The sequence below is a fragment of the Hyperolius riggenbachi genome, chromosome 7 (assembly GCF_040937935.1).
Source record: "Hyperolius riggenbachi isolate aHypRig1 chromosome 7, aHypRig1.pri, whole genome shotgun sequence".
NCBI classification, from domain to species: Eukaryota; Metazoa; Chordata; class Amphibia; order Anura; family Hyperoliidae; genus Hyperolius; species Hyperolius riggenbachi.
In genome coordinates this window covers 30,122,820-30,148,048 of record NC_090652.1, presented here as the reverse complement: position 1 = coordinate 30,148,048, position 25,229 = coordinate 30,122,820, and the positions used below count along the sequence as shown (strand labels likewise).

At 47.3% G+C, this 25,229-nt stretch overlaps 1 protein-coding gene across 2 annotated transcripts in view; it reads left to right on the top strand.

Moving 5' to 3' along the window:
* Positions 1-854: 854 nt before the first annotated feature.
* Positions 855-25,229, top strand: part of GDPD3 (glycerophosphodiester phosphodiesterase domain containing 3) — a 36,082-nt gene continuing 11,707 nt past the window's right edge. The window contains exons 1-7 of one of the 2 annotated variants that reach the window (XM_068243822.1): positions 855-942; positions 3,660-3,994; positions 10,991-11,033; positions 11,879-12,014; positions 16,110-16,155; positions 19,668-19,786; positions 20,043-20,132. In XM_068243822.1, the coding sequence (XP_068099923.1) occupies positions 3,856-3,994; positions 10,991-11,033; positions 11,879-12,014; positions 16,110-16,155; positions 19,668-19,786; positions 20,043-20,132 (573 nt within the window). In that variant the 5' untranslated portion in view covers positions 855-942; positions 3,660-3,855. The remainder of the gene's footprint in view (positions 943-3,659; positions 3,995-10,990; positions 11,034-11,878; positions 12,015-16,109; positions 16,156-19,667; positions 19,787-20,042; positions 20,133-25,229) is intronic. The other variant, XM_068243823.1, reaches the window with a different exon arrangement.

The window sequence follows — 25,229 nt, the reverse complement described above, 5'->3', positions numbered from 1 at the left end:
TGCCAGGAGAGGAACTCAACCACAAGGAGCAGATACTCCATGCCAGGACAGTAACTCAACCACAAGGAGCAGATACTCCGTGCCAGGAGAGGAACTCAACCCCAAGGAGCAGATACTCCGTGCCAGGAGGTGAACTCAACCACAAGGAGCAGATACTCTGTGCCAGGAGAGGAACTCAACCACAAGGAGCAGATACTCTGTGCCAGGAGAGGAACTCAACCACAAGGAGCAGATACTCCGTGCCGGTGCCAGAATAGGAACTCAACCAGAAGAAGCAGATACTGCGTGCCAGGAGAGGAACTCAACCACAAGGAGCAGATACTCCATGCCAGGACAGTAACTCAACCACAAGGAGCAGATACTCCGTGCCAGGAGAGGAACTCAACCCCAAGGAGCAGATACTCCGTGCCAGGAGGTGAACTCAACCACAAGGAGCAGATACTCTGTGCCAGGACAGGAACTTAACCACAAGGAGCAGATACTCTGTGCCAGGAGAGGAACTCAACCCCAAGGAGCAGATACTCCGTGCCAGTGCCAGAATAGGAACTCAACCAGAAGAAGCAGATACTGCGTGCCAGAACAGTAACTCAACCACAAGGAGCAGATACTCTGTGCCAGGACAGGAACTCAACCCCAAGGAGCAGATACTCCGTGCCAGGAGAGGAACTCAACCACAAGGAGCAGATACTCTGTGCCAGGAGAGGAACTCAACCACAAGGAGCAGATACTCTGTGCCAGGACAGGAACTCAACCACAAGGAGCAGATACTCTGTGCCAGGAAGGGAACTCAACCAAAAGGAGCAGATACTCTGTGCCTGGAGAGGAACTCAACCACAAGGAGGAGATACTCTGTGCCAGGACAGGAACTCAACCACAAGGAGCAGGTGCTCTGCCAGGGGACAGTATTCCAAATCAGAAGAGTCTGTGATTTCTCTGTACCAGGTGAGAACAGCACCGTGTGCCAGGGTAGGACACAATACTTTGTCAGTAGATGCTCTGAGTTTAGGGTGCAGAGATGTGCTGCTTGCACAAAGAATGAATAAGGTATTCTTTAGCAGGGAGTAAGCAGGTCTTCCGAAAGTAAGGCAACAGGTTGTCTATACCCAGGTGAGGAACTGCTACAAAGGTCCATATTTACTAATGTTGTTTTGGGCTGAAGACCATAAACAATCCATCAGACCTCACTTAGATGGAGTAATAATTATCTGCTATTATGTTGTAAGAGTTTAAAGGACAACTGAAGTGAGAAGAATATGGAGGCTGCCATATTTATTTCCTGCTAAACAATACCAGTTATTTGGCAGCCCTGCTGGTCTATTTGGCTGCAGTAGTGTCTGAATAACACCAAAAACTAGCATACAGCTAATCTTGTCAGATCTGACAATGTCAGGAACACCTGATGTGCTGCATGCTTGTTCAGGGTGTACGGCTAAAATTATTAGAGGCAGAGAAGATCAGCAGGACAGCCAGGCAACTGGTATTGCTTAAAAGGAAAAAAAATGGCAGCCTCCATATACCTCTCACTTCGGTTGTCCTTTAAAGTATTCACCTGGGTAATAACAGCCCATAGTGAAAGGGGGCGGGGGGGGGGGTTGCTGAGTAAGTGGTTGAGGAACAGCGGCCCTGCTCAGCCTCCAAGGTGAGAACGTTTGTACGAGATACTAGCAGTCCTGTTTTTATTGCTGTGGCTTTTGCACCTATTGCAAGGGCGGGAACATTCACTGGTTTTTCAGCTTTCTTCACTGTATTCTGATCTAACAAAGATGAAGCTTTCAACGTTTGTCCCCCTAGTAGAAGGCAAGTCCATTTTTGGTTTGCTGGATGTCTTATGTTCTTCTTTGTGGACCAGTGGCCTCCAGCTGTAGTAAATACTGCTAATGGTCCTATACAACATAGGCAAGGGCTGCACATTTTTGGGTTTAATTAATCCAGACTGGGTTTGCTTAGTCGCTTATGTTCTCCAGGAGGACCTTTGTGAATTAAATGTTCTGTGGTTCAGGAAAACTCTGGTAAATTTGCCCAATGGGTCTGGAGAAGAATCTTTGAGCCAGGAATTGCCAGTTGGCCACTACTGGTCTTTTGAGTATCTACCTACCCCATTTCTGCTGCCGTGTACTGAAAAGACCAGTAGTGGCCAACTGGCAAAGACAGGTACACACTTTCAATTATGATTGACCAATCACTGAACAATTTTAGCACCCTGTAGCATGAGGGTTTACCTTCACAATCTACTGATGGTATTCAATATGTGTTGATTCTCATACTACATGGAGGGGGTAAAATTGTTTAGTGATTGGACAATTGTAATTGAAAATGTGTACCAGGCTTACATATGTGTACATACATCCAATTTTGATTGGTCAATGATTCCATGTAACAGGAGGGCCAATAGATTTTGAATACTATGAATGGATTAGGTAGGTAAGCTCTCATACTACATGGACGTGGTAAAATTGGCCTGTGATTGGCCAATCAAGATTGAATGTGTGTACACACCTTAATTGTAAAGCCTGGTACATCATTTCAAATTTTACCACCTCCAGGTAGTATGAGGGATTACCTACACGATCTGGGCATAGTGTTCAATATCTGTTGACCCTCACACTACAAGAGGTGGTAAAATTGGTCAGTGAGTGGCCAATAAAAAATAATTGTACCTATACACCTCAAGACTAGTGTTAAGTTGCTGGAAATATTAGCCCAGGTGACCGAGCACATTGGTGACTGGGGACATGAGAGTGGCATTTTCCCTGGTGACAGGGGACAGGCAGTGGTACCAGCCCAAGTGACATAGCACACTAGTGACAAGAGACAGGAAGAGTTATTAGCTCAGGTGATGAGGACAGGCAGCAATAATGGTCTAGGTGACAGGCAGGGGTAAAAGCACAAGTGACAGGGGACATGCAGGGGTAATAGCACAAGTGACACAGGTAACCTGCAGGGGTAATAGCACAGGTGACAGGTGACATGCAGGGGTAATAGCACAAGTGACACAGGTAACCTGCAGGGGTAATAGCACAGGTGACAGGTGACATGCAGGGGTAATAGCACAAGTGACAGAGCACACAGAGGACAGACAGCAATAATGGTCTAGGTGACATGCAGGGGTAATAGCACATGTGACACAGGTGACAGGGGACATGCAGGGGTAATGGCACAGGTGACAGGGGACATGCAGGGGAAATAGCACAGGTGACAGGGGACATGCAGGGGTAATAGCACAAGTGACACAGGTAACCTGCAGGGGTAATAGCACAGGTGACAGGTGACATGCAGGGGTAATAGCACAAGTAACACAGGTGACAGGGGACATGCAGGGGTAATGGCACAGGGGACATGCAGGGGTAATGGCACAAGTGACAGAGCACACAGAGGACAGACAGCAATAATGGTCTAGGTGACATGCAGGGGTAATGGCACGTGTGACACATGTATGACAGGGGACAGTGCAGGCTGGAGAGGGTAATTAGTGAGTGACACAGGGGACATGCAGGGGTAATGGCACATGTGACACAGGGGACATGCAGCAATAATGGTGTAGGTGACCTGCAGGGGTAATAGCACATGTGACACATGTATGACAGGGGACAGTGCAGGCTGGAAAGGGTAATTAGTGAGTGACACATCTAAGCTGCCTCCATCTTCTATCCTCTCTGCAGCCCTGTGTCCTGCCTGTCCTTCCTGCTCGCTCTGCTATAGATCCACCCTGCAGCTGGTATCATTACTGCTCATTTCCCTCACATTACTGCAGAAGCCGTTTGACTGCCAGGATTGGATTGGATTTGCTCTGCTGCCCGTCTCCAGCCTCCCCCTCCCGTCTCCAGTCCCCCCCCCCCCCCCCCCCATCCTGACATCATGCTGCCCTCACTGTACTACCTGGTGCCGGTACTGGGGGGTTACGCTGCCACCTCCTACTACCTGCTGAAGCATCCCCACATCCTGCACAGGCGCAAGAGGCTGCCCTTCCACTGCCGGCACATCTCCCACCGAGGAGGTGAGTACACCCTTATTCTTATTTAGTATTTATATAGCGCCAACATCTTCCGCAGCGCTGTACAGAGTATATTGTCTTGTCACGTAACTGTTTCTCATAGGGGCTCACAATCTAATCCTACCATAGTCATATGTCTGTGTATGTATCATGTCTAGGGAGAAGCCAATTAACTTATCTGTATATTTTTGGGATGTTGGAGGAATAATGAGTGCCTGGAGGAACCCCACACAGAAGCGCGGAGAACATAGAAACTCCATGTAGATAATAATTATAATGCAATAACATTTGTAAAGCACTTTTCTCCCATAGGACTCAAAGCGCATAGATATGTCTCAGATCAAACAGGATTGCAGGCTGGACTGTGTTACAGAGGAAACAGTCAGGTGTTCATAAATGCCAGACTAAACAGGTGGATTTTCACTTTGGACTTAAATGCTTCCAGGGATGGAGCTGTCCTGATTGGGTGGGGCAGGGAGTTCCAAAGTGTAGGGGCAGCATGACAGAAGACACTGCCTCCAAAGGTTTTGAGGTGGACTCTGGGGATGACCAAGTGATTAGATCCTTTTGAGCTAAGATTGTGGGGAGTGTGATGCAGTTGCCATGATAGTGCCCTGGGTGGGTTTGAACCGGGGACCAAGTACTGCACTATGCCAGCGGGGATGCCCCTGGCTGCAGGAGGAGACATCACCCTATGGGGAGGTCACACCCCTGGACCTTATTACATTAGGCATGGTCATATGGGAGTCTGCTTTCATAGGTCGCAGCAAATTCACAAGGTCCATGTGTCTTCATTCCGCGGTATGGAAAAAGATTTCGGGTGAATGAAGAATACCCAAAGGCATAACCAGGGGCGTATCTTGGTAATATAGAGCCTATGGCAAGCACTGAAATTGCGCCCCCCTCTGGTCGGAGCCCTCTTCCTCTCTAAAAACAGCATCCTTTCTCACGTACATGTGTAATGGTTGCCCATGTTTTTTGGGCTTGGAATGTTGCTGAAGGTACTTTTCTGGAAATATGTCATCTTATTCCCTCTCTGTTCTCTTTGCTAACACTAAGCCAAGTTTGCCATATATAAGTTAAGTAGCCATGTTTCTCGGATAACAGAATTAATCCAATCTGAGGTCTAAGTGATGGGGAGGCATGGGGCGCAGCACAAGGGCAGGCATGGTGGTGCAGGGCAGGAGCAGGCATGGTGCCCATGGGAGCTGTGGCGCCCATGGCACGAGCCATGCCTGCACCCCTCTAGATACGCCTCTGGGCATAACTACAAATCTTAGGATCTCTGGCAAAACTTTTTTTTTTTTTTTAAAGACAGATTTTATTGAGTTTTGCATTTTAAGAACAGCAGCATTCGTCAACAAACTGATGCAACAAAACAGTAACATGTTGTGACCCCCCAATGATCACACCCCTTCCCTTGCCTCCCCATGGTGCCCTCCACAGCCTGGGGGCCCATCTCACAAGGGTCATAACACAAGTGTGGTCATCACGGTCTTTACACCCATAACTAGTGTTGCCACAAAGCACCTGATCTGATGTATAGTCCCCTGTATCAGAGGAAGGGAAGGTTAGTAGTCGGGGCCCTCTGTCAGCTGTGGGCCCTGGGGCGTATCTGGGTGACATAGCGCCTGCCTATGGCAAACACTGAAATTGCGCCCTCCCCCCAATCAGACCACCTTGTCCCATAATAACAGCTTCTTTTCTTGCAATGATACAAGTCTCCCCAGTATAGGTTGCTAGAGTTAACCCCCAAGTAAAAGTAACCAGAGGTGGCACCCTAGTATAGGTAGCCAGAGGTAGTTCACCCAGTATAAGTAGCCCCCCAGTATAGATTTGGCAGGTGCCCCCCAGTATAAGTAGACCCATGTTTACATTGCCCTCCCAGTATATGTAGTTAGCGATGTCTCTCCAGTATAAGTAGCCTTCTTTAGCATAAGGGGTAAAAGGTGTCCCCCCAGTATAAGTAGTCCCTCAGTATAGGTAATGAGAGGTTCCCCTCAGTATAAGTAGCCCCCCCCCCCTCCCCCGAGAGGTTTGCTGAAGTAGTTTACTCCTGGAGTATGTTTGAACCTCAGAAAATATATCACACCTGATCTGGCTACTTAGAAAGACAGAGGTTTAGCATGATAGCCAAGAAAATAAACCTCATAAGGGCATCTACAAACTACCACATTCATGCAGTGACAGGTGCTTGTCAGGAACCGGCCCGCGGCGCGCCTGCGTATACGGTTCCCGACTGCGGGTTTGACCAGATTAAGCGGGGAACAGCCTTATTTAAGCTACAAACAAGGCTGGAACCCCTCAAACACTTCCCACTGCCACCACTAGCGTTGCTAGACACATTCACTCAGCTATCGAGTGCTCAATACGCAATCTGCGTTTTCGTATTTGGGTCAGCTCTGCGCTTAGGCCAAATACGAGAGCGCCACGCACACACACACCGTTGCAATCTTACACTATAGTGACGCAAAACCACTAACAGTCGTTCCGAACGATACTGTTAGCTACTCGCACTGGCGTTTCGTACGTTGGGTCAGCTGCGCGCTTTAGGCCAACGTATGACAAACGCCCCCACACACAATGCAATTACAATTTCATATGGTAGTGTTGCTCAAGCATACAATTAGGCACGGACTTGTACACAGCTATACTGCAGTCTCTTCTAGGCTATGAGTGTTAGTTTAGTACAGCAGAAGTCAAGCTTATTAAATAATGATTTAATATTCCATAAAAACATGGAACAATGCAGAACAGAATATATACAAAAGATTACGAAAAGACAAAGTAAAAATGTTACAAGATAAAAGTTACAAAGTTACAAAATAAAATAAGAGGTTACAAAGATAACACACAAAGCAATTTTGCGTACCAAAATGGGGAAATAAACGTACCAGCGTATCGATCTGGCGTTGTTGCGGGAGTTCGCACTTCTGGTCAGGAACCAGGTTAGTTCTAGCCGTGTGAGCTACCTCCAAGAACTACAAGTTGTGGCTATCCTAGCTGCGGTTTTATACTATGAAATTCGCCTGGAGGCTGCAACTTCCTTGGGGAGGGGAGGAACTAGTTTTTAATTAAATCTCAGACATAAATGGGATTTCCAGAGATCCACATACATGAAAAGATTTCCCTAGTCCAAGTTACAGGTGACAACCCCATTGTTGACAGTACTTCCTAGCTGATCAAAGATAAGGAGTTTGCACCTCCACCAATAATTCAATTTCCACAGGTAGAAAATGGTATCAAAAGGACTTCACCCCTTCCATAATTTCCAGTAGGCTGTCAAATACATTTCAAACATTCAGGTGTCAGCTTCCCCCTTTCCTCAAGACTCTAGCAGGCTTTCCTTGTATAATGGGACAATGGCTGACACCAGACTCAAAAGCCATGCCGACCAGCCTATTCTTCCTTAATTGGCCGCTAATTAGCAGTAGACACAGTTTCCCCTGCTGGACAATGGGGCAGAGGTAATGGACATCTACATACAGAATTACATTAGACTTCAGTTTACTCTGGCCAGGTGACCAATTACACCCAAGCCCAATACACATCTGAGGTTTTACCCAGTACTAGACAGAAACAGGACAGAAATATGTTCTGTTATTATCCTTAACAGCATCAGCACCCCAATATATCACCACAGTGCTCTTTATCTCAGGGCATCCAGCAGCCCCCAATATTCATGCAGTGACAGGTGCTCTTCATCTCTCCTCCTCCAGCAGCCCCCATAGTCATGCAGTGACAGGTGCTCTTTATCTCTCCTCCTCCAGCAGGACACATCGCTCTGCTGCTGTTGATATTATGAGGCTGGGCAGGACACTCACCTTTGTACAGAGAAATTATAAGCTATTGTGTTGTTTTCTGGCCGTAGAAATGTACCCGCTCTGCAACTGCATAATGTAACCCAGCGGCCAGTAACCCGGAACTAGCAGCAGCCAATCCCGTCTGCAGCCCCTAACCTCTTATAGCTCATATACATTTACTGTAAGCGTACATGAATATCAGTAGGTCAAGGTACATAATTGTATTACTGTGTATTGAGGGTTTAGCATACTAAATATATATATATTGCTTGTAATTGTAAGATCAGGGCCAGATTTACATCTCAGGAACCTATAGGCATATAAGCTCTGACGCCCTAAACCCCCACCTCTTAACACAGGCCACCCCCCCCATAGACATTCAGGTGTGCTCCCCTTCCCCCCCATGCCAGCTATAGATACCAAAGTATAGGTTAGACAGCTATAGGTGCCCCGGTATAAGTTTGCCAGATATAGGTACCCCAGTATATGTTAGCCAGCTATAGGAGCCCCAGTATAGGTAGCTAGCTATAAGTGCCCCAGTATACATTTGCCAGCTATAGGTGCCCCCAGTGTTGGTTAGCCAGCTATAGGTGCTCCAGTATAGTTAGCCAGACATAGGTGCCCAAGTATAGGTTAGCCAGCTATATGTGCCCCCAGTGTTGGTTTGCCAGCTATAGGTGCCCAAGTATAGGTTAGCCAGGTATAGCAGCCACAGTATAGGTTAGCCGTGTGAGCTACCTCCAAGAACTACAAGTTGTGGCTATCCTAGCTGCGGTTTTATACTATGAAATTCGCCTGGAGGCTGCAACTTCCTTGGGGAGGGGAGGGACTAGTTTTTAATTAAATCTCAGACATAAATGGGATTTCCAGAGATCCACATACATGAAAAGATTTCCCTAGTCCAAGTTACAGGTGACAACCCCATTGTTGACAGTACTTCCTAGCTGATCAAAGATAAGGAGTTTGCACCTCCACCAATAATTCAATTTCCACAGGTAGAAAATGGTATCAAAAGGACTTCACCCCTTCCATAATTTCCAGTAGGCTGTCAAACACATTTCAAACATTCAGGTGTCAGCTTCCCCCTTTCCTCAAGACTCTAGCAGGCTTTCCTTGTATAATGGGACAATGGCTGACACCAGACTCAAAAGCCATGCCGACCAGCCTATTCTTCCTTAATTGGCCGCTAATTAGCAGTAGACACAGTTTCCCCTGCTGGACAATGGGGCAGAGGTAATGGACATCTACATACAGAATTACATTAGACTTCAGTTTACTCTGGCCAGGTGACCAATTACACCCAAGCCCAATACACATCTGAGGTTTTACCCAGTACTAGACAGAAACAGGACAGAAATATGTTCTGTTATTATCCTTAACAGCATCAGCACCCCAATATATCACCACAGTGCTCTTTATCTCAGGGCATCCAGCAGCCCCCAATATTCATGCAGTGACAGGTGCTCTTCATCTCTCCTCCTCCAGCAGCCCCCATAGTCATGCAGTGACAGGTGCTCTTTATCTCTCCTCCTCCAGCAGGACACATCGCTCTGCTGCTGTTGATATTATGAGGCTGGGCAGGACACTCACCTTTGTACAGAGAAATTATAAGCTATTGTGTTGTTTTCTGGCCGTAGCAATGTACCCGCTCTGCAACTGCATAATGTAACCCAGCGGCCAGTAACCCGGAACTAGCAGCAGCCAATCCCGTCTGCAGCCCCTAACCTCTTATAGCTCATATACATTTACTGTAAGCGTACATGAATATCAGTAGGTCAAGGTACATAATTGTATTACTGTGTATTGAGGGTTTAGCATACTAAATATATATATATTGCTTGTAATTGTAAGATCAGGGCCAGATTTACATCTCAGGAACCTATAGGCATATAAGCTCTGACGCCCTAAACCCCCACCTCTTAACACAGGCCACCCCCCCATAGACATTCAGGTGTGCTCCCCTTCCCCCCCATGCCAGCTATAGATACCAAAGTATAGGTTAGACAGCTATAGGTGCCCCGGTATAAGTTTGCCAGATATAGGTACCCCAGTATATGTTAGCCAGCTATAGGAGCCCCAGTATAGGTAGCTAGCTATAAGTGCCCCAGTATACATTTGCCAGCTATAGGTGCCCCCAGTGTTGGTTAGCCAGCTATAGGTGCTCCAGTATAGTTAGCCAGACATAGGTGCCCAAGTATAGGTTAGCCAGCTATATGTGCCCCCAGTGTTGGTTTGCCAGCTATAGGTGCCCAAGTATAGGTTAGCCAGGTATAGCAGCCACAGTATAGGTTAGCCAGCTATAGGTGCCCCAGTATAGGTTAGCCAGGTATAGCAGCCACAGTATAGGTTAGCCAGCTATAGGTGCCCCAGTATAGGTTAGCCAGGTATAGCAGCCACAGTATAGGTTAGCCAGCTATAGGTGCCCCAGTATAGGTTAGCCAGGTATAGCAGCCACAGTATAGGTTAGCCAGCTATAGGTGCCCCCAGTATAGGTTAGCCAGCTATAGGTGCCCCAGTATAGTTAGCCAGACATAGGTGCCCAAGTATAGGTTAGCCAGGTATAGGTGCCTCCAGTATAGGTTAGCCAGGTATAGGTGCCCCCAGTATAGGTAGCCAGGTATAGTTGCCCCCAGTATAGGTAGCCAGGCATAGGTGCCACAGTATAGGTTAGCCAGCTATAGGTGCCTCCAGTATAGGTTAGCCAGGTATAGGTGCCCCCAGTATAAGTAGCCAGCAATAGGTATCCCAGTATAGGTAGCCAGCTATAGGTTCCCCAGTATAGGTTAGCCAGGTATAGTTGCCCCTAGTATAGGCAACCAAGCATAGGTGCCACAGTATAGATTAGCCAGCTATAGGTGCCCCCAGTATAAGTTACCAGGCGTAGGTGCAGTATACGTAGCCTACTATAGGTTCCCCAGTATAGGTTAGCCAGGTATAGGTGCCCCCCCCCCCAGTATAGGTAGCCAGGCATTAGGGCCACAGTATAGGTTATCCAGCTATAGGTGCCCCCAGTATAGGTAGCCAGGCATAGCTTCCTCAGTATAGGTAGCCAGGCATAGCTGCCACAGTATAGGTTAGCCAGGTATAGTTGCCCCCTTTGCTCACCCTCCCTCCCTCTGCAGAGCGCAAACAGAGTGGTAATGAGAAGAGACTCAGATAGACATAGATTGATAAGCTTTGTATATGTGTTTTGCAGGAGCCGGGGAGCGGATTGAGAACACTCTGGGAGCGTTTGACAAGTACGTATCTTGCTGTGCTGAAGACATCGTATTGTTGCTATCTAAATGCACCCCCCCCATGTAAAAATGCTCTGGTCCCTAAGGGGGGTTAAGCTGCGGGTCCCCAAGAGGTTAAAGTTATACACACAGGGCCGAGGCAGAGGCGAGAGAGGCTCCAGCGTCAGGGCGCCATGTAGGAGGGGGCGAAGCGCGGGGCAGAGGCAAGAGAGGCTCCAGCGTCAGGGAACAGTGTAGGAGGGGGCGAAGGGTGGGGCAGAGGCGAGAGAGGCTCCAGCCTTATGGCGCAGTGTAGGAGGGGCGCACAACTCACTCAGCTATCATTCCCCTATTGTGTTTGAAGCAGAGAGAAATAAGAAAAGGGGATACATGGCAGTGGCTGCAGGCCAGATAACTAGAGATTAAGGTGTTGGGGGCAGGGGGGGGGGGTGCTGGAGGACCTTGTCCCGGCTCTGCATACACACCTTTCTATCCTGATTGTACAGAGAGAGGTAGATGATAAATGTGTATAAGATGTGTGTGCAGCTCTTAGTCATGAGAAGGTGTGACAAGGCTGAGCAGGTACAGGGGGTGTTACGCTCTGGTGAATGGCGCCGCGCCAGAGACAGAAGACAAGAGACGGCTGAGCAGGTACAGAGGGTGTTACGCTCTGGTGAATGGCGCCGCGCCAGACGTCAGAGGCAGAAGACGATGTACATAACCGCAGCGATGTTGTTACAGGCGGCTGTTGTGGTATAATTAGCGGGTTACTCCTGTGTTTTACATACCTCCGGAATGTTCTGGGGAGGCGGCTTATCCCACGCTGTGGATATGTCCCCATGTAATGCTAATTGTTCTCTTCCTCCTAGTGCTGTGGCCAATCACACGGACCTCCTGGAGCTGGACTGTCACCTGACCAAGGACGGGCAGGTTGTGGTGTCACATGACGGCAACTTACTGCGGCAGACGGGCCACGATGTCAACATATGTGACACCCCGTATGAGGTACGGAAAATTACACCGAGTCTTCAAGGGATGCTGTTAGGGTGCATACAGTACACACATCCAATTTTGATAGGTCAATGACTAGCCAATTTTACCACTTCCATGTAGTATGAGAGGATTTACCTACACAATCTGTTGTCCCTCATACTACATGGAGGTGGTCAAATAGGCCAACCACTGGCAAATCAAAATTGAAGGTGTGTACCAGGCTTTATAGAGTCGAACTTTAGATGGGAGAGGAACCATGTTTGAACTGTGGGGAGGTGTTTACTGTTATCTAGAGAACTTCCCCTACTTCCTGTTTTCAGATGAGTACTGGAGTACTGATAGAAAACTAGCTGTAGCGTGTGCTGATCTCCGCTACCCCCAGTATTTACAGTATAAGCTGTTACTCTGAGCCTGTACTGATAGTAAACTAGCTGCAGTGTGTGCTGATCTCCGCTACTTACAGTATGTACAGTATAAGCTGTTACTGTGCCTGTAGTGATAGTAAACTAGCTGCAGTGTGTGCTGATCTCTGCTGCCTCCAGTATGTACAGTATAAGCTGTTACTGTGCCTGTAGTGATAGTAAACTAGCTGCAGTGTGTGCTGATCTCTGCTACCGCCCACTATAACCAGTGATATTTGGAAAAGGTATTTCAGATATTTTACTTTGGTTTTATCTGTGGAGGCTGCTTCAGTCTCAGCATGGGATGAGTAACAGTTTACTCCTCTCTGGGTGTGTCAGTTAGCTGACTACTGCCAGTGATTACTCCTTTGCAATTTGTCTTGCTGTTTGCAGCTGACTACTCGTGTGGAAATAAGTCAGGCTTTGTTCATATTGCGTTCCGTCCGCGTGTCCGTCCGTGTTGGCCGGTTTTTGAAGCGTGTTTTTTTTTCTTGTTATTTCTTTGTGTTGGACGGTTTCAATCGCTTTTGTAAGTGCTTTTTCAAAGCGATTGCACTTTTTCACTTCCTGGCATCGCTTTTAGGGTGATTTTGAAAATCGTCGGCACTTAAAAATTGTCAAAAACGCCCCTAGTGTGAACGCGCCCTTACTGAGTGTCAGGCTAGGTTCACAGTAGAAAGTTGGGTTGTAAAGTTGCAATGCAACATTGCAACGTAACGCAGCAAAAAGTGGTAACGCAGAATAATGCTGCATTACCGTTGCATTTTTCAGTAACTGTCCTTACCAGCAGGGGGAACTGTTCTGCACCTTGTTAAGAAGTTTCCCAATGCTTGCATAAGGCCTCTTTTCCACGAACTGTTTCTAGGCAGTGAAATGCCTCTCAAACTCACTGCTGCCTGGTAACTGCTGCCTGGTAACTGCCACTATTACGCAGTATCTGAGAAGTTTCTTACTATCATGCAGAAAAGTTTTTCTGCTGGTTAGAACAGTTTTAGAAGAAAAAACTGTCGGTAATGCTATGATAAATCTGGCCCAGTGAATGTAGCCTGAATGGGCAGAAAGTACTTCAGAGTCCACCAGTAAGTTCCGATTCCATTCTTAGAAGAAAAGGCTATCTCAGCTTAATGACCTTCTTAACACGTTTAGAAGCAGGAAACTGTTTTGTTTTTTCTTGAAATGACTTGTGTACTGTACTGATCTGTGACACAGCCTTTTTTTTAAATGGGAACTTGAAGTGAAAGGAATATGGAGGCTGACATATTTATTTGCTTTTAAACAATGCACATTGCCTGGTTGTCCTGTTAATCCTCCCCCTCTAATACTTCTAGCCACAGACCCTGAACAAGCATGCAGCAGATCAGATGTTTCTGACTGTAGCCTGACTAGATTAACTGCATGCCTGTTTCAGGTGTGTGATTCTGACACTACTGATGCCAAAGAGATCATCAGCAGGACAGCCAGGCAACTGGAATCCTTTAACGGGAAATAAATATGGCAGCCTCCATATCCCTCTCGCTAAGGCCTCTTTTCCACGGACTGTTGAGCTGTGTGCTCAGCAAGCAATTACCAGGCAGCAGTGAGCAGTTACTAGGCAGAAGTGAGCAGTTACCAGGCAGCAGGCAGCAGTTACCAGGAAGCAGTGAGCAGTTACCAGGCAGCAGTGAGCAGTTACCAGGCAGCAGTGAGCAGTTACCAGGCAGCAGTGAGCAGATACCAGGCAGCAGTGAGCAGTTAAGCAGTGAGCAGATACCAGGCAGCAGTGAGCAGATACCAGGCAGCATTGAGCAGATACCAGGCAGCATTGAGCAGATACCAGGCAGCATTGAGCAGATACCAGGCAGCAGTGAGCAGTTACCAGGCAGCAGTGAGCAGATACCAGGCAGCAGTGAGCAGATACCGGGCAGCAGTGAGCAGATACCAGGCAGCAGTGAGCAGATACCGGGCAGCAGTGAGCAGATACCGGGCAGCAGTGAGCAGATACCGGGCAGCAGTGAGCAGTTACCGGGCAGCAGTGAGCAGTTACCGGGCAGCAGTGAGCAGTTACCGGGCAGCAGTGAGCAGTTACCGGGCAGCAGTGAGCAGATACCGGGCAGCAGTGAGCAGTTAAGCAGTGAGCAGATACCAGGCAGCAGTGAGCAGATACCGGGCAGCAGTGAGCAGATACCGGGCAGCAGTGAGCAGATACCGGGCAGCAGTGAGCAGATACCGGGCAGCAGTGAGCAGTTACCGGGCAGCAGTGAGCAGTTACCGGGCAGCAGTGAGCAGTTACCAGGCAGCAGTGAGCAGTTACCGGGCAGCAGTGAGCAGTTACCGGGCAGCAGTGAGCAGATACCAGGCAGCAGTGAGCAGTTAAGCAGTGAGCAGATACCAGGCAGCAGTGAGCAGATACCAGGCAGCAGTGAGCAGTTACCAGGCAGCAGTGAGCAGATACCAGGCAGCAGTGAGCAGATACCGGGCAGCAGTGAGCAGATACCGGGCAGCAGTGAGCAGATACCGGGCAGCAGTGAGCAGATACCGGGCAGCAGTGAGCAGATACCGGGCAGTTGTGAGCAGTTACCAGGCAGCAGTGAGCAGTTACCGGGCAGCAGTGAGCAGTTATCGGGCAGCAGTGAGCAGATACCAGGCAGCAGTGAGCAGTTAAGCAGTGAGCAGATACCAGGCAGCAGTGAGCAGATACCAGGCAGCAGTGAGCAGATACCAGGCAGCAGTGAGCAGATACCAGGCAGCAGTGAGCAGATACCGGGCAGCAGTGAGCAGATACTGGGCAGCAGTGAGCAGTTACCGGGCAGCAGTGAGCAGTTACCGGGCAGCAGTGAGCAGATACCAGGCAGCAGTGAGCAGTTAAGCAGTGAGCAGATACCAGGCAGCAGTGAGCAGATACCAGGCAGCAGTGAGCAGTTACCAGGCAGCAGTGAGCAGATACCAGGCAACAGTGAGCAGATACCGGGCAGCAGTGAGCAGATACCGGGCAGCAGTGAGCAGATACCGGGCAGTTGTGAGAGTTTGAGAGGCATTTCACTGCCTATCAACAGTCTGTGGAAAGGAGGCCTTAAAGTGAATCTGATAGAACAAAAACAGCCCTGGGGGGTAAATACCTTGGGGAGGGGGAAGCCTCTGGATCCTAATGAAGCTCCCTCCATCCTCTTAACCCTTCGGGATCCAGCACTTGTAGCCCCCTGAACAGCAGCCATGTAAATATTGACCTTCTGTGCTCCTGTGCAGGCGCAGTAGCAGCTTTCCGATGGGCTCTGGCGGAAATAGCTGAGACTGATCGGGTTCGCTCTATGGCACAGGTGACTTGCGCCTGCCCAGTAGAGCGGACCTAATCGGGCTCGGCTATTTCTGCCAGAGCCCATCGGAAAGCCGTTACTGCGCCTGCGCTGGAGCGCGGAAGGTAAATATTGCAGCTGCTATTGTGCCTGCGCCACCGCCGGCATCCTGGTCGGCTGATTTTTCAGGGAGCTGCCATCATTGGATCCCGGAGGATGAAGAAGGCAAAGAATGCCTCATTAGGGTCCAGAGGCCTCCCCCTCCCAAGGTAAGTACCCCTCAGGGGCTGTTTGTTTTGTTTTTGTTACAGATTCACTTTAAGGTTTCCTTTTAACAAAGGTGAAAATTCACAGTTTCGGTTATAAAACTGGAGATTTTTATTTTTTTCTTTTCACCTCAAATTTCCAATAAACTATTTTTTTTCTCTTGGCGTTAGGAGCTGCCGCAGTACAAGGACTCCCTGGAAGTGACGTTTCTGCCAGGTATTGTATCCAAAATCCATTTGCCTCACTTAAAGGATACCACAACTGAAATGTGACATAATGAGATAGACATGGGTATGTACAGTGCCTAGCACACAAATAACTATGCTGTGTTCCTTTTTTTCTTTCTCTGCTTGAAAGAGTTAAATATCAGGTATGTAAGTGGCTGACTCAGTCCCCTTTTTTACCTCTTTCTTGCTCTCAGAAGCCATTTTCTGCTAGGAAAGTGTTTTTATAGTTGGAATTTCTTATCAGTGAGGGTCACACTGTAGTCACTTCCTGTCTGAGTCAGGACTGAGTCAGCCACTTACATACCTGATATTTAACTCTTTCAGGCAGAGAAAGAAAAAAAGAAACACAGCATAGTTATTTGTGTGCTAGGTACTGTACATACACATGTCTATCTCATTATGTCACATTTCAGTTGTGGTATCCTTTAAAGGGGAGCACAGCTGAGGTCTACTCTACAATTGTAACGTGTAAGCAGTATCTCAACACTTAACATGCGCAATTATATGAGCTAAATCCTGGAGGTTTGCATATATCACAGTACATGTATGGAGAATGAGCGTTGTCCAGCAGAAGGCAGCACCATGTCAGTTCTTATAACGCACACGCAGTGGCCGATTACATGATCTTAATATAGCTGCGGTGTGTGTGCTTTTTGCTGCCTTAGTATGCGCAGTGTCACCAGTACAGAATGACTGCAGATTAACATGGGCTGTCAGTCCTGGTGTGTTTTCACATTGCATAAACATTGACTGCATTGCTTGAGGCCCCTTTTACACTTGCGTTGCAAGTGTGCGTTGCATTACCCTTTTTTGCCACAGGGTGATGCAACGACCCAGCACACTTACTGCATCACGCTGCTTTGGAAGTTCCCGATCGGCCACCGACTCACCGCAAAGTCAACAGCGCATTGCCATGGTGATGTGGCGGAATGCATGCAAGCCAATGGGCAATGCAGGGGTTTGAAATTTGTTGGGGCAGCGGCGCGCATGCGCGGAACGATGCAAATATGACTGGGAACCCCAGTGACCTACTTCCTGCCCAGCAGGAAGTCATGCTGCAAAGGGTGGTGCTATGCAAATGCACCTGTCGGCACACTGTCACAGGGTCATATGAATGATGTTTTTTTGCGGTGCGATGGGGGCGGAACATCGCAACACAATGGCTAAGTGTTACGTAACTAGAAATCACTGGGCCCCCCTGCAAAACTTTGGATGCCCCCCTCCCACCTCACTTTCTGCACAGGTAAACTGAGAACCAATGTTATACAATTGGCCTGTGCACACTTGAATGTGTATTCCTCAATGAGATAAAACAGACAGCAGTGAAGCACTACACACATTTTCTTTATCAATTATCACACATACAGACACACATGGTGTGCAGAAAACACATACAGAAAACTGACAGACGAGTGTGCTTCCAGCCTCAGCTTATTACACTCACTCTGTCCATGGAGCAGAACCGGCTCTGCAGACTTCTCCAGTATCATTACAGCACACAGCACTTGGGGAGGGGTAGAGAGGTTTGGGGCTGGGCGCTGTACACAAGAGCCTGCTGCACACTGAATAAAGACTGCCTACAAATCTTTGTCTGCAAAACTTTGTATGATTCCTTATCAGTGACTGAGCAGATGCAGTCATTAGAACAATTATGTAGAGAGCAGAAAGCTTTTTCTCTCCATGCCCTTAGTTGTCAGTCTCTCAGTACAGGGAAAATACATTTCTTCCCCCCACGGCTTCTGGGCCCCCCTGCGACTGCATCCCATGCTGGCAGGGATCTGTTGTTACACCCTGACCCTGAGTGAGGTTGTGGACATGCGGTTTTTGCAAATTTGTGAAAACAAATGCGTTTTTATATGTGCAAATGTTTGCATCTGACATTTAATCTTTATAGCAACATGACATTACTGTGACTATACAGGAAATAGTAAGCAGCCTGTTAGATGGGAAACTTTATAAAACGCACGTTGTTTTTGTTTTGTTTTTTGAAAAAAAAAAAAGACCTTTTTATTAAACAAAAAAACCTAACATTTAAATTATTATTAATAATAATAAAAAAAAAAGTCTCAGCAGCAATCAGATGCCACCAACAGAAAGCTCTGTTGGTGGTAAGAAAAGCTTGGTGTAATTTGCCTTCTTAAAACAGAAGGAAATTTGCAATAATTCAGTTATAAGTGAACATATGTGGTTACCCACAATGCTCTACTGAATATGCAAATTATCCCTTTTCGCCCTTGTAAGCCAAGCAAGCATCCAGAATCGCTGGTGTATAGCAAGCTTATAGCTTTAAGTTTTACACAGCCTTATCAAACCCACATGTACCATGTACTGATGAGGACCAAAAGTCCGAAACAGGCTGTCTACATGTGGGGTTGGTGTGGCTGTGTAAAACTTAAAGCTATAAGCTTGCTATACACCAGCGGTTCTGGTTGCTTGCTTGGCTTACAAGGGCGAAAAGGGATAATTTGCATATTCAGTAGAGCATTGTGGGTAACCACATATGTTCACTTATAACTGAATTATTGCAAATTTCCTTCTGTTTTAAGAAGGCAAATTACACCAAGCATTGCTTATTAGTAGGGGGGCTTTTTGGTTCCTTTTATCCCCCTATACATTCCTAGTAGTTTGGGTCACCCTGAGCTGCTTGGTTACTCGGTGGTAAGAAAAGGGGGCAAGATTCATTTGTGTGCTAAGTTGTATGAGTGAGCAGTAAACTGTTAAAACTGCAGTGTGCTGAATTGTAAAAAATGGCCTGGTCACTAGAGGGGTGTAAACCTATGGTCCTCGCAACACCAAAAAATAGATTCATATGACCCGAACCCCGCCCCGCGCCCAGTGTTGTACTCTCTGCTTGACAGGAAGCACATCACTGGGAGTCCCGACTTCCCTTTCGTACTTGCAACGTTCCGCCCGTGCGCACCGCAGCCAACGTATTTAAAGTTTCTGCACTGCCCATTGACTTACGTGCATTCGGACGCCGCAGAAGTCCAAAGTTAATGCACTGTTGACTTTGCGGCAGCTCGACGGCATATCGGACACTTCCGGCCTAACGCGGTTAGTATACTAGGTCCCATATACATTCTTTGCTGTTGCGTTACCATGCCTGCAGAATAACGCATACAGAAAAGCTACTATAATGCAAAAAAGTGACCAAGTGTAAAAGGGATCTGAAGATTAGGCATTGCTGAGGGGGGGCTAATTTAAGGTTAGATGTCGGGGAACGTGGGGGGGGGGGTTAGGGTCAGGTATCACTAGTGGTAGGGTTCTGTGTGATAGTGGGGCCTGGTTTAACTGTAGCAATTATCAGTATCATTCACCAATATTTTACTATAGCGCTGCAAAATAGTAGAATATCTATAAATTTGCTGATATTCTGCTAATGGCTCTTTCCAGCGACCTTTTTGCATGTACGCCCAGTTAGCACCGGGTGGAGGCAGATGGCAAGTCATGTGACCCCTCCCGTGACTCTTGGCGGTACATTGACAGGTGTGTGTTTTTCAGGTCACATGTCATCGGGCAGCGACAGGCGGTTCCCGCTCCTGGAGGAGGTGTTCCAGAAGTTCCCTGACAAACCTGTCAACGTGGAAATCAAGCAGGACTGTGACGATCTCATCAAGAAGGTAGCCGGGCAATAGCTGAACACTGCGAAGAGATGACGTCAATGAGATGCTAGCCATTCTGGCTTGCATGTATGTTTTATGCAAATTGTATGCATTAGGTCAAATGCACTTCCTGGCTGACTCAGTCCTAGCTGCATACAACTTGTATGACATCTGTACGCAAGGTGGAATAGCAGCATCTCACTGGTCATCCCTTGTGGGGTTGTCGCCCCCTGGTGGTCAGGTCTTGTAATGCGACTGCTATGGATTTTTCCAGGTGTCTGATCTGGTGAAGAAATACCATCGCACAGACAGGACGATCTGGGCCAGCACCAATGATCGGGTCATGAAGAAATGTCGCCGGGAGGTAAGAGATGTCCTCAAACACAGCTTTTCTCACCCACTTTCCTAGGCAAAGCAGGCAGATGTCTGGGGTGACAGCTGCTAGAGGGGGGCGACCAAGCGCTTTGAGTCCTATGGGAGAAAAGCGCTATAGAAATGTTATTGTATTATTGTATTGTAAGAAGCAATTCTTCGCAAATTGTGCTTTATGGAATTCTTATACACAACTGCTAGCTACATGAAAGTGCACCTGAACTCTTGCACAGTACAGAAGGAAAACTGAGAAAAATGCACCCTGTATGTATTTAGAGAGTTTAGCCCAATTCCCCCCTCATCTGTGACTAATTATAAGTTGTATTTTGATCTCTCAGCTGTATCAGCTGACTGCCATTGCAGACCAGTTAATTTGTAAAGACAGGAGGTTAACCCTTTGTCTGCTTCCATGAAAGCAGGAAGTAGACACACTGCAGATTTATTGCAGGATTTGTATCAGCTGTGTAACAAAGAAACATTTACATCTGGCCTGGTAATAATACCTATATATCCTTTACAGACTGTTTTGACAAACAATATTTTTGTATGCAACCTTTCAATTTGTTCTTGCTGTCTGCAAATCCAACTAATGCAGGCTACAGACTTCCTAGTCATAAGCTGGGAGGGGGTGTTTAAGGCAGACAACAGTTGCCTTGCTTTGGGGGGCAATATGGCCAGAAAAGGCCCATATGAATTTAATGTGTGTATGTACTGATTCTCCATCTCATTTACGGTGGCCACACACCATACAATTTTTTTAAAATATCTTTTCAATTCAAGAATTGCAATCAATTTTCATGACTGATTGTAAAATCTGACCAATGTATCACCCACATGCATGCAATTTTCCCCCAATTATAATAACAATGTTTGGAAACTCAGAAAAAAATGCTTGGGTTTATATATTAATAAATTAACAATCTACCGCACACCATTCATTCCATTTTCACAAAAATTGATCAGAAAAATCCAACACTCCTGGTCGTCTTATCGAATAAAAAAAGGAAATTCTATAAGATTTCTCGAATGAATGAAAAAAAACTTGTTTTTTCAGTACAATCGATCGTATTTATTGAATTGGTGTGAAACTGGAGCTTTTAATTGTACGGTGTGTGGCCACCTTAACCACTTCGCATCCAGACCTTGTTTTCCCCTTATTGACCAGAGCAGTTTTGACGCTTTAGCGGTGTCCCTTTTTAATCAGCCATAACTTTATCCCTACTCACGACACCTAAATGATCTAGGTATCGTTTTTTTAAGGACAAACTAGACTTTCATTGGCGGGTATTTCGTCCCTAGACCAAAAAAGTTTTCTATGCATTTTAATGGGAAAAAGGGGGGAAAAATGAAAAAAAATGCATTTTTGCTCAGTTTTTATCAATTCCAGTTTAAAAATAAAAAGTGCCACAGAAGATAACATGTCACCAGTATTCTGTCCCCCAGTATAGATAGCAAAATGTGTCCCGAGTATCAGACCCCCCCCCCTTATAGCCAGATGTGTCCCCAATATCAGTCACCCTCAGTATAGCCCGATGTGTCCTCTGTGTTTGGCACCTCCCAGCATAGATAGATAGATGTATCCCCAGGATTGCTGCCCCTCATGTGTCCATATGTGTCCCCAGGAATAGTGGTCCCCCATTATAGCCAGATGCGCCCTCAGGATTAGCGGGTGCACCCTGGATTAGGGCCCCCCACCATTATAGCCAGATCTGCCCCCAGTATACAATTATACACATAAAATAAAATTGTACCCCCTCTTACTTTATTTCCCCCCCCCAGCTGCACATTTTACCACCCCCCACCAGGGGTCCACGCCGCACCCCCATAGGAGCCAGCCAGATCCCCCACCCCCCACCCAGGCAGCCCCCTCGGTGGCCAGATCTGTTAAAAAAAGGATTAGAAAGCAGCCTGACTCACCTTATCTCGTTCCAGCGACCAGCCTGCAGCCCGAGCCTCCGATCGCCGCTCTGCACACAGCCCTGTGATGCCGGTTACCGGGTCCCGGCTTGATGACGTCATCAAGCCGGGACTCGGCTATTCAGCATCACAGGGCTGCGTGCAGAGCGGGGATCGGAGGCTCGGGCTGCAGGCTGGTCGCTGGAACAGGAAAAGGTGAGTCAGGCTGCTTTCTGATCCTTTTCTTTTAGCAGATCCGACCACGGAGGGGAGAGATGAATGATCACGCTGTTTGCTACAGCGGTGATCGTTCATCCGTGGAGGGGTTACTAATTGGCTACAAGGGAACATTTTCCCTTTCACCAATTAGTATTGCAGCTGTTAGTGCCGGGAGGTGCGATCTGAAGCGCACCTGTTCCTGCACAACAGGGCTGAAAGCAGGTCAGTATATCTACGTCGCTGTGGCTTGGAGAGAGCCACAGCTGACGTAGATATACTGTATTGAAGGACAAAGTGGTTAAAGGGAAGGTTCAGGGAGGGTGGAGGAAAAATAAAAATCAATTTCCACTTACCTGGGGCTTCCTCCAGCCCGTGGCAGGCAGGAGGTGCCCTCGCCGCCGCTCCGCAGGCTCCCGGTGGTCTCCGGTGGCCGACCCGACCTGGCCAGGCCGGCTGCCAGGTCGGGCTCTTCTGCGCTCCAAGTCCTGGTACTTCTGCGTCCCACGCCGGCGCTCTGACGTCATCGGACGTCCTCCGGGCTCTACTGCGCAGGCGCAGAACTACTGCGCATGCGCAGTACAGCCCGGCGGACGTCCGATGACGTCAGAGCGCCGGCGTGGGACGCAGAAGTACCAGGACTTGGAGCGCAGAAGAGCCCGACCTGGCAGCCGGCCTGGCCAGGTCGGGTCGGCCACTGGAGACCACCGGGAGCCTGCGGAGCGGCGGCGAGGGCACCTCCTGCCTGCCACGGGCTGGAGGAAGCCCCAGGTAAGTGGAAATTGATTTTTATTTTTCCTCCACCCTCCCTGAACCTTTCCTTTAACTTATGTTCCATTATCACCTCCCAACTGCATAACTCCTCCTCCTCTGCACCATTCCACCAATCACCCACTGACTTCCATCATCTCCCTAAAGCTGGCCACACACGATACAATAAAATGATCCGATTTTACAGTAATTTGATCAAAATGATCGTATCTCTCGAAAAAATCGAAAGCTTTTTTTTTCATTCGACTGACAAATCCGATCGGATTTCCCGTTTTTTCCGATTTTAAATCGATCCGGAATGCCAGATATTTCTCTTCAATTTCTACTAAAGATTGTATGGTGTGTGTTGGATTGTTAATTTATTAATATACACACCCAAGCAATTTTCTCAGAGTTTCCAATCATTTTTATCATAATTGAGGAAAAAATTGAACATATGTGGGTGATACATTGGTCAGATTTTTGAAATGTTACAATCAGTCAGAAAAATTGATTGCAATTCTTAAATTGAACAGATAATGTAAAAATTGTATGGTGTGTGGCCACCTTAAGAAACACAAGTTGGGCAAGGACCATCAACTACACCACCAAAGTCAGGATGATAATAAATGAGTGTGCAGAAAGGAACTAAATAGAAATCATACAAAAATACACAGAACAGGAGTTCCCTGAAAAGACCGCACCACTCCAAGAATAACCATATATAATCATCTTTATTCACAAAAAAATATAAAAACACTTAAAAACAAACCCCAAGGATGGCCATGCAGGGAAACATACAAATGAATAAACACATCAAAATGATACAACACATAGCAAGGAATACTGTAGGGGGGGTCGGGGGAAAATGAGTTGAACTTACCCGGGGCTTCTAACGGTCCCCCGCAGACATCCCGTGCCTGCGCAGCCACTCACCAATGCTCCGGCCCCGCCTCCGGTTCACTTCTGGAATTTCAGACTTTAAGGTCTGAAAACCACTGCGCCTGCATTGCCGTGTCCTCGCTCCCCTGATGTCACCAAGAGCGTACATTGTAGGCCCAGTATGGTCTGTAATTGCGCTGTACGCTCTTGGTGACATCAGGGGAAGCGAGGACACAGCAACGCAGGGTCAGTGGTTTTCAGACTTTAAAGTCTGAAATTCCAGAAGTGAACCGGAGGCGGGGCCGGAGCATTGGGGAGTGGCTGCGCGGGCACAGGATGTCTGCGGGGGACCATTAGAAGCCCCGGGTAAGTTCAACTCATTTTCCCCCGACCCCCCTACAGTATCCCTTTAACTTCAGTGTTTTCACACTGTCCTTTGCACTTCTTTGCACTTTCTCTCTGCTTTTTGCACATTTCTTCTTTCCCTTTGGGATCTTTACACATGTAATATTTTTATGGTTTGTTTACCTGTTTGCACATTAGTAAAGTTATGCACTTTACTCATCGCTGATGCTACTGGTTGTTTCTTACCAATAGGTTTTGATGTGGCTAGCTATGATATTTATTAGTTTACATAGCCATCAATTATGGTTTTTTACGCTTTAGCATGTGGTGTGGAAACTCAGCCATTTGGCTGCTATGTATTGTATCATTTTGGTGTGTTTATTCATTTGTATGTTTCCCTGCATGGCCATCCTTGGGGTTTGTTTTTAAGTGTTTTTATATTTTTTTGTGAATAAAGATGATTATATATGGTTATTCTTGGAGTGGTGCGGTCTTTTCAGGGAACTCCTGTTCTGTGTATTTTTGCATGATTACCATCATCTCCCTCTCTTCTTCAGCTTCTAGAACCCCCATCATTTTGCCTGCTAGTACTACTCCCCCAATTCTCTCTGTGACTTATATTTCTCGTATTCCTCTTCTACTCACTTATCCCGCTCTCAGATACTTCCACCACCTTTCTTTATTCTCATGTATATATTTATGTGCAAGTGTCTAAGTGATGGTCATCCTCTTAGCCTTGCCCTGCATAAAGTTCTGCAGTGCTCAGGACAGTATCTAAGAGCCAATCAGCTGAGAGAGACAACACGGGTACTCTATTTTTCCTCTATCAATCCTAGAACCTCAGATTCTGTCCTCCTTCTCCTCTGCTACTCCCACTGAGTTCCCTGCCTCTGCTATTCATGCTTTCTTTCACTTCTCTCCACTCCATCCTCACAGTAACATTTCTCTACAGCTACATCCACCACTCACTCTCCTGCCTCTTCCTTTAATGCCCTGTACT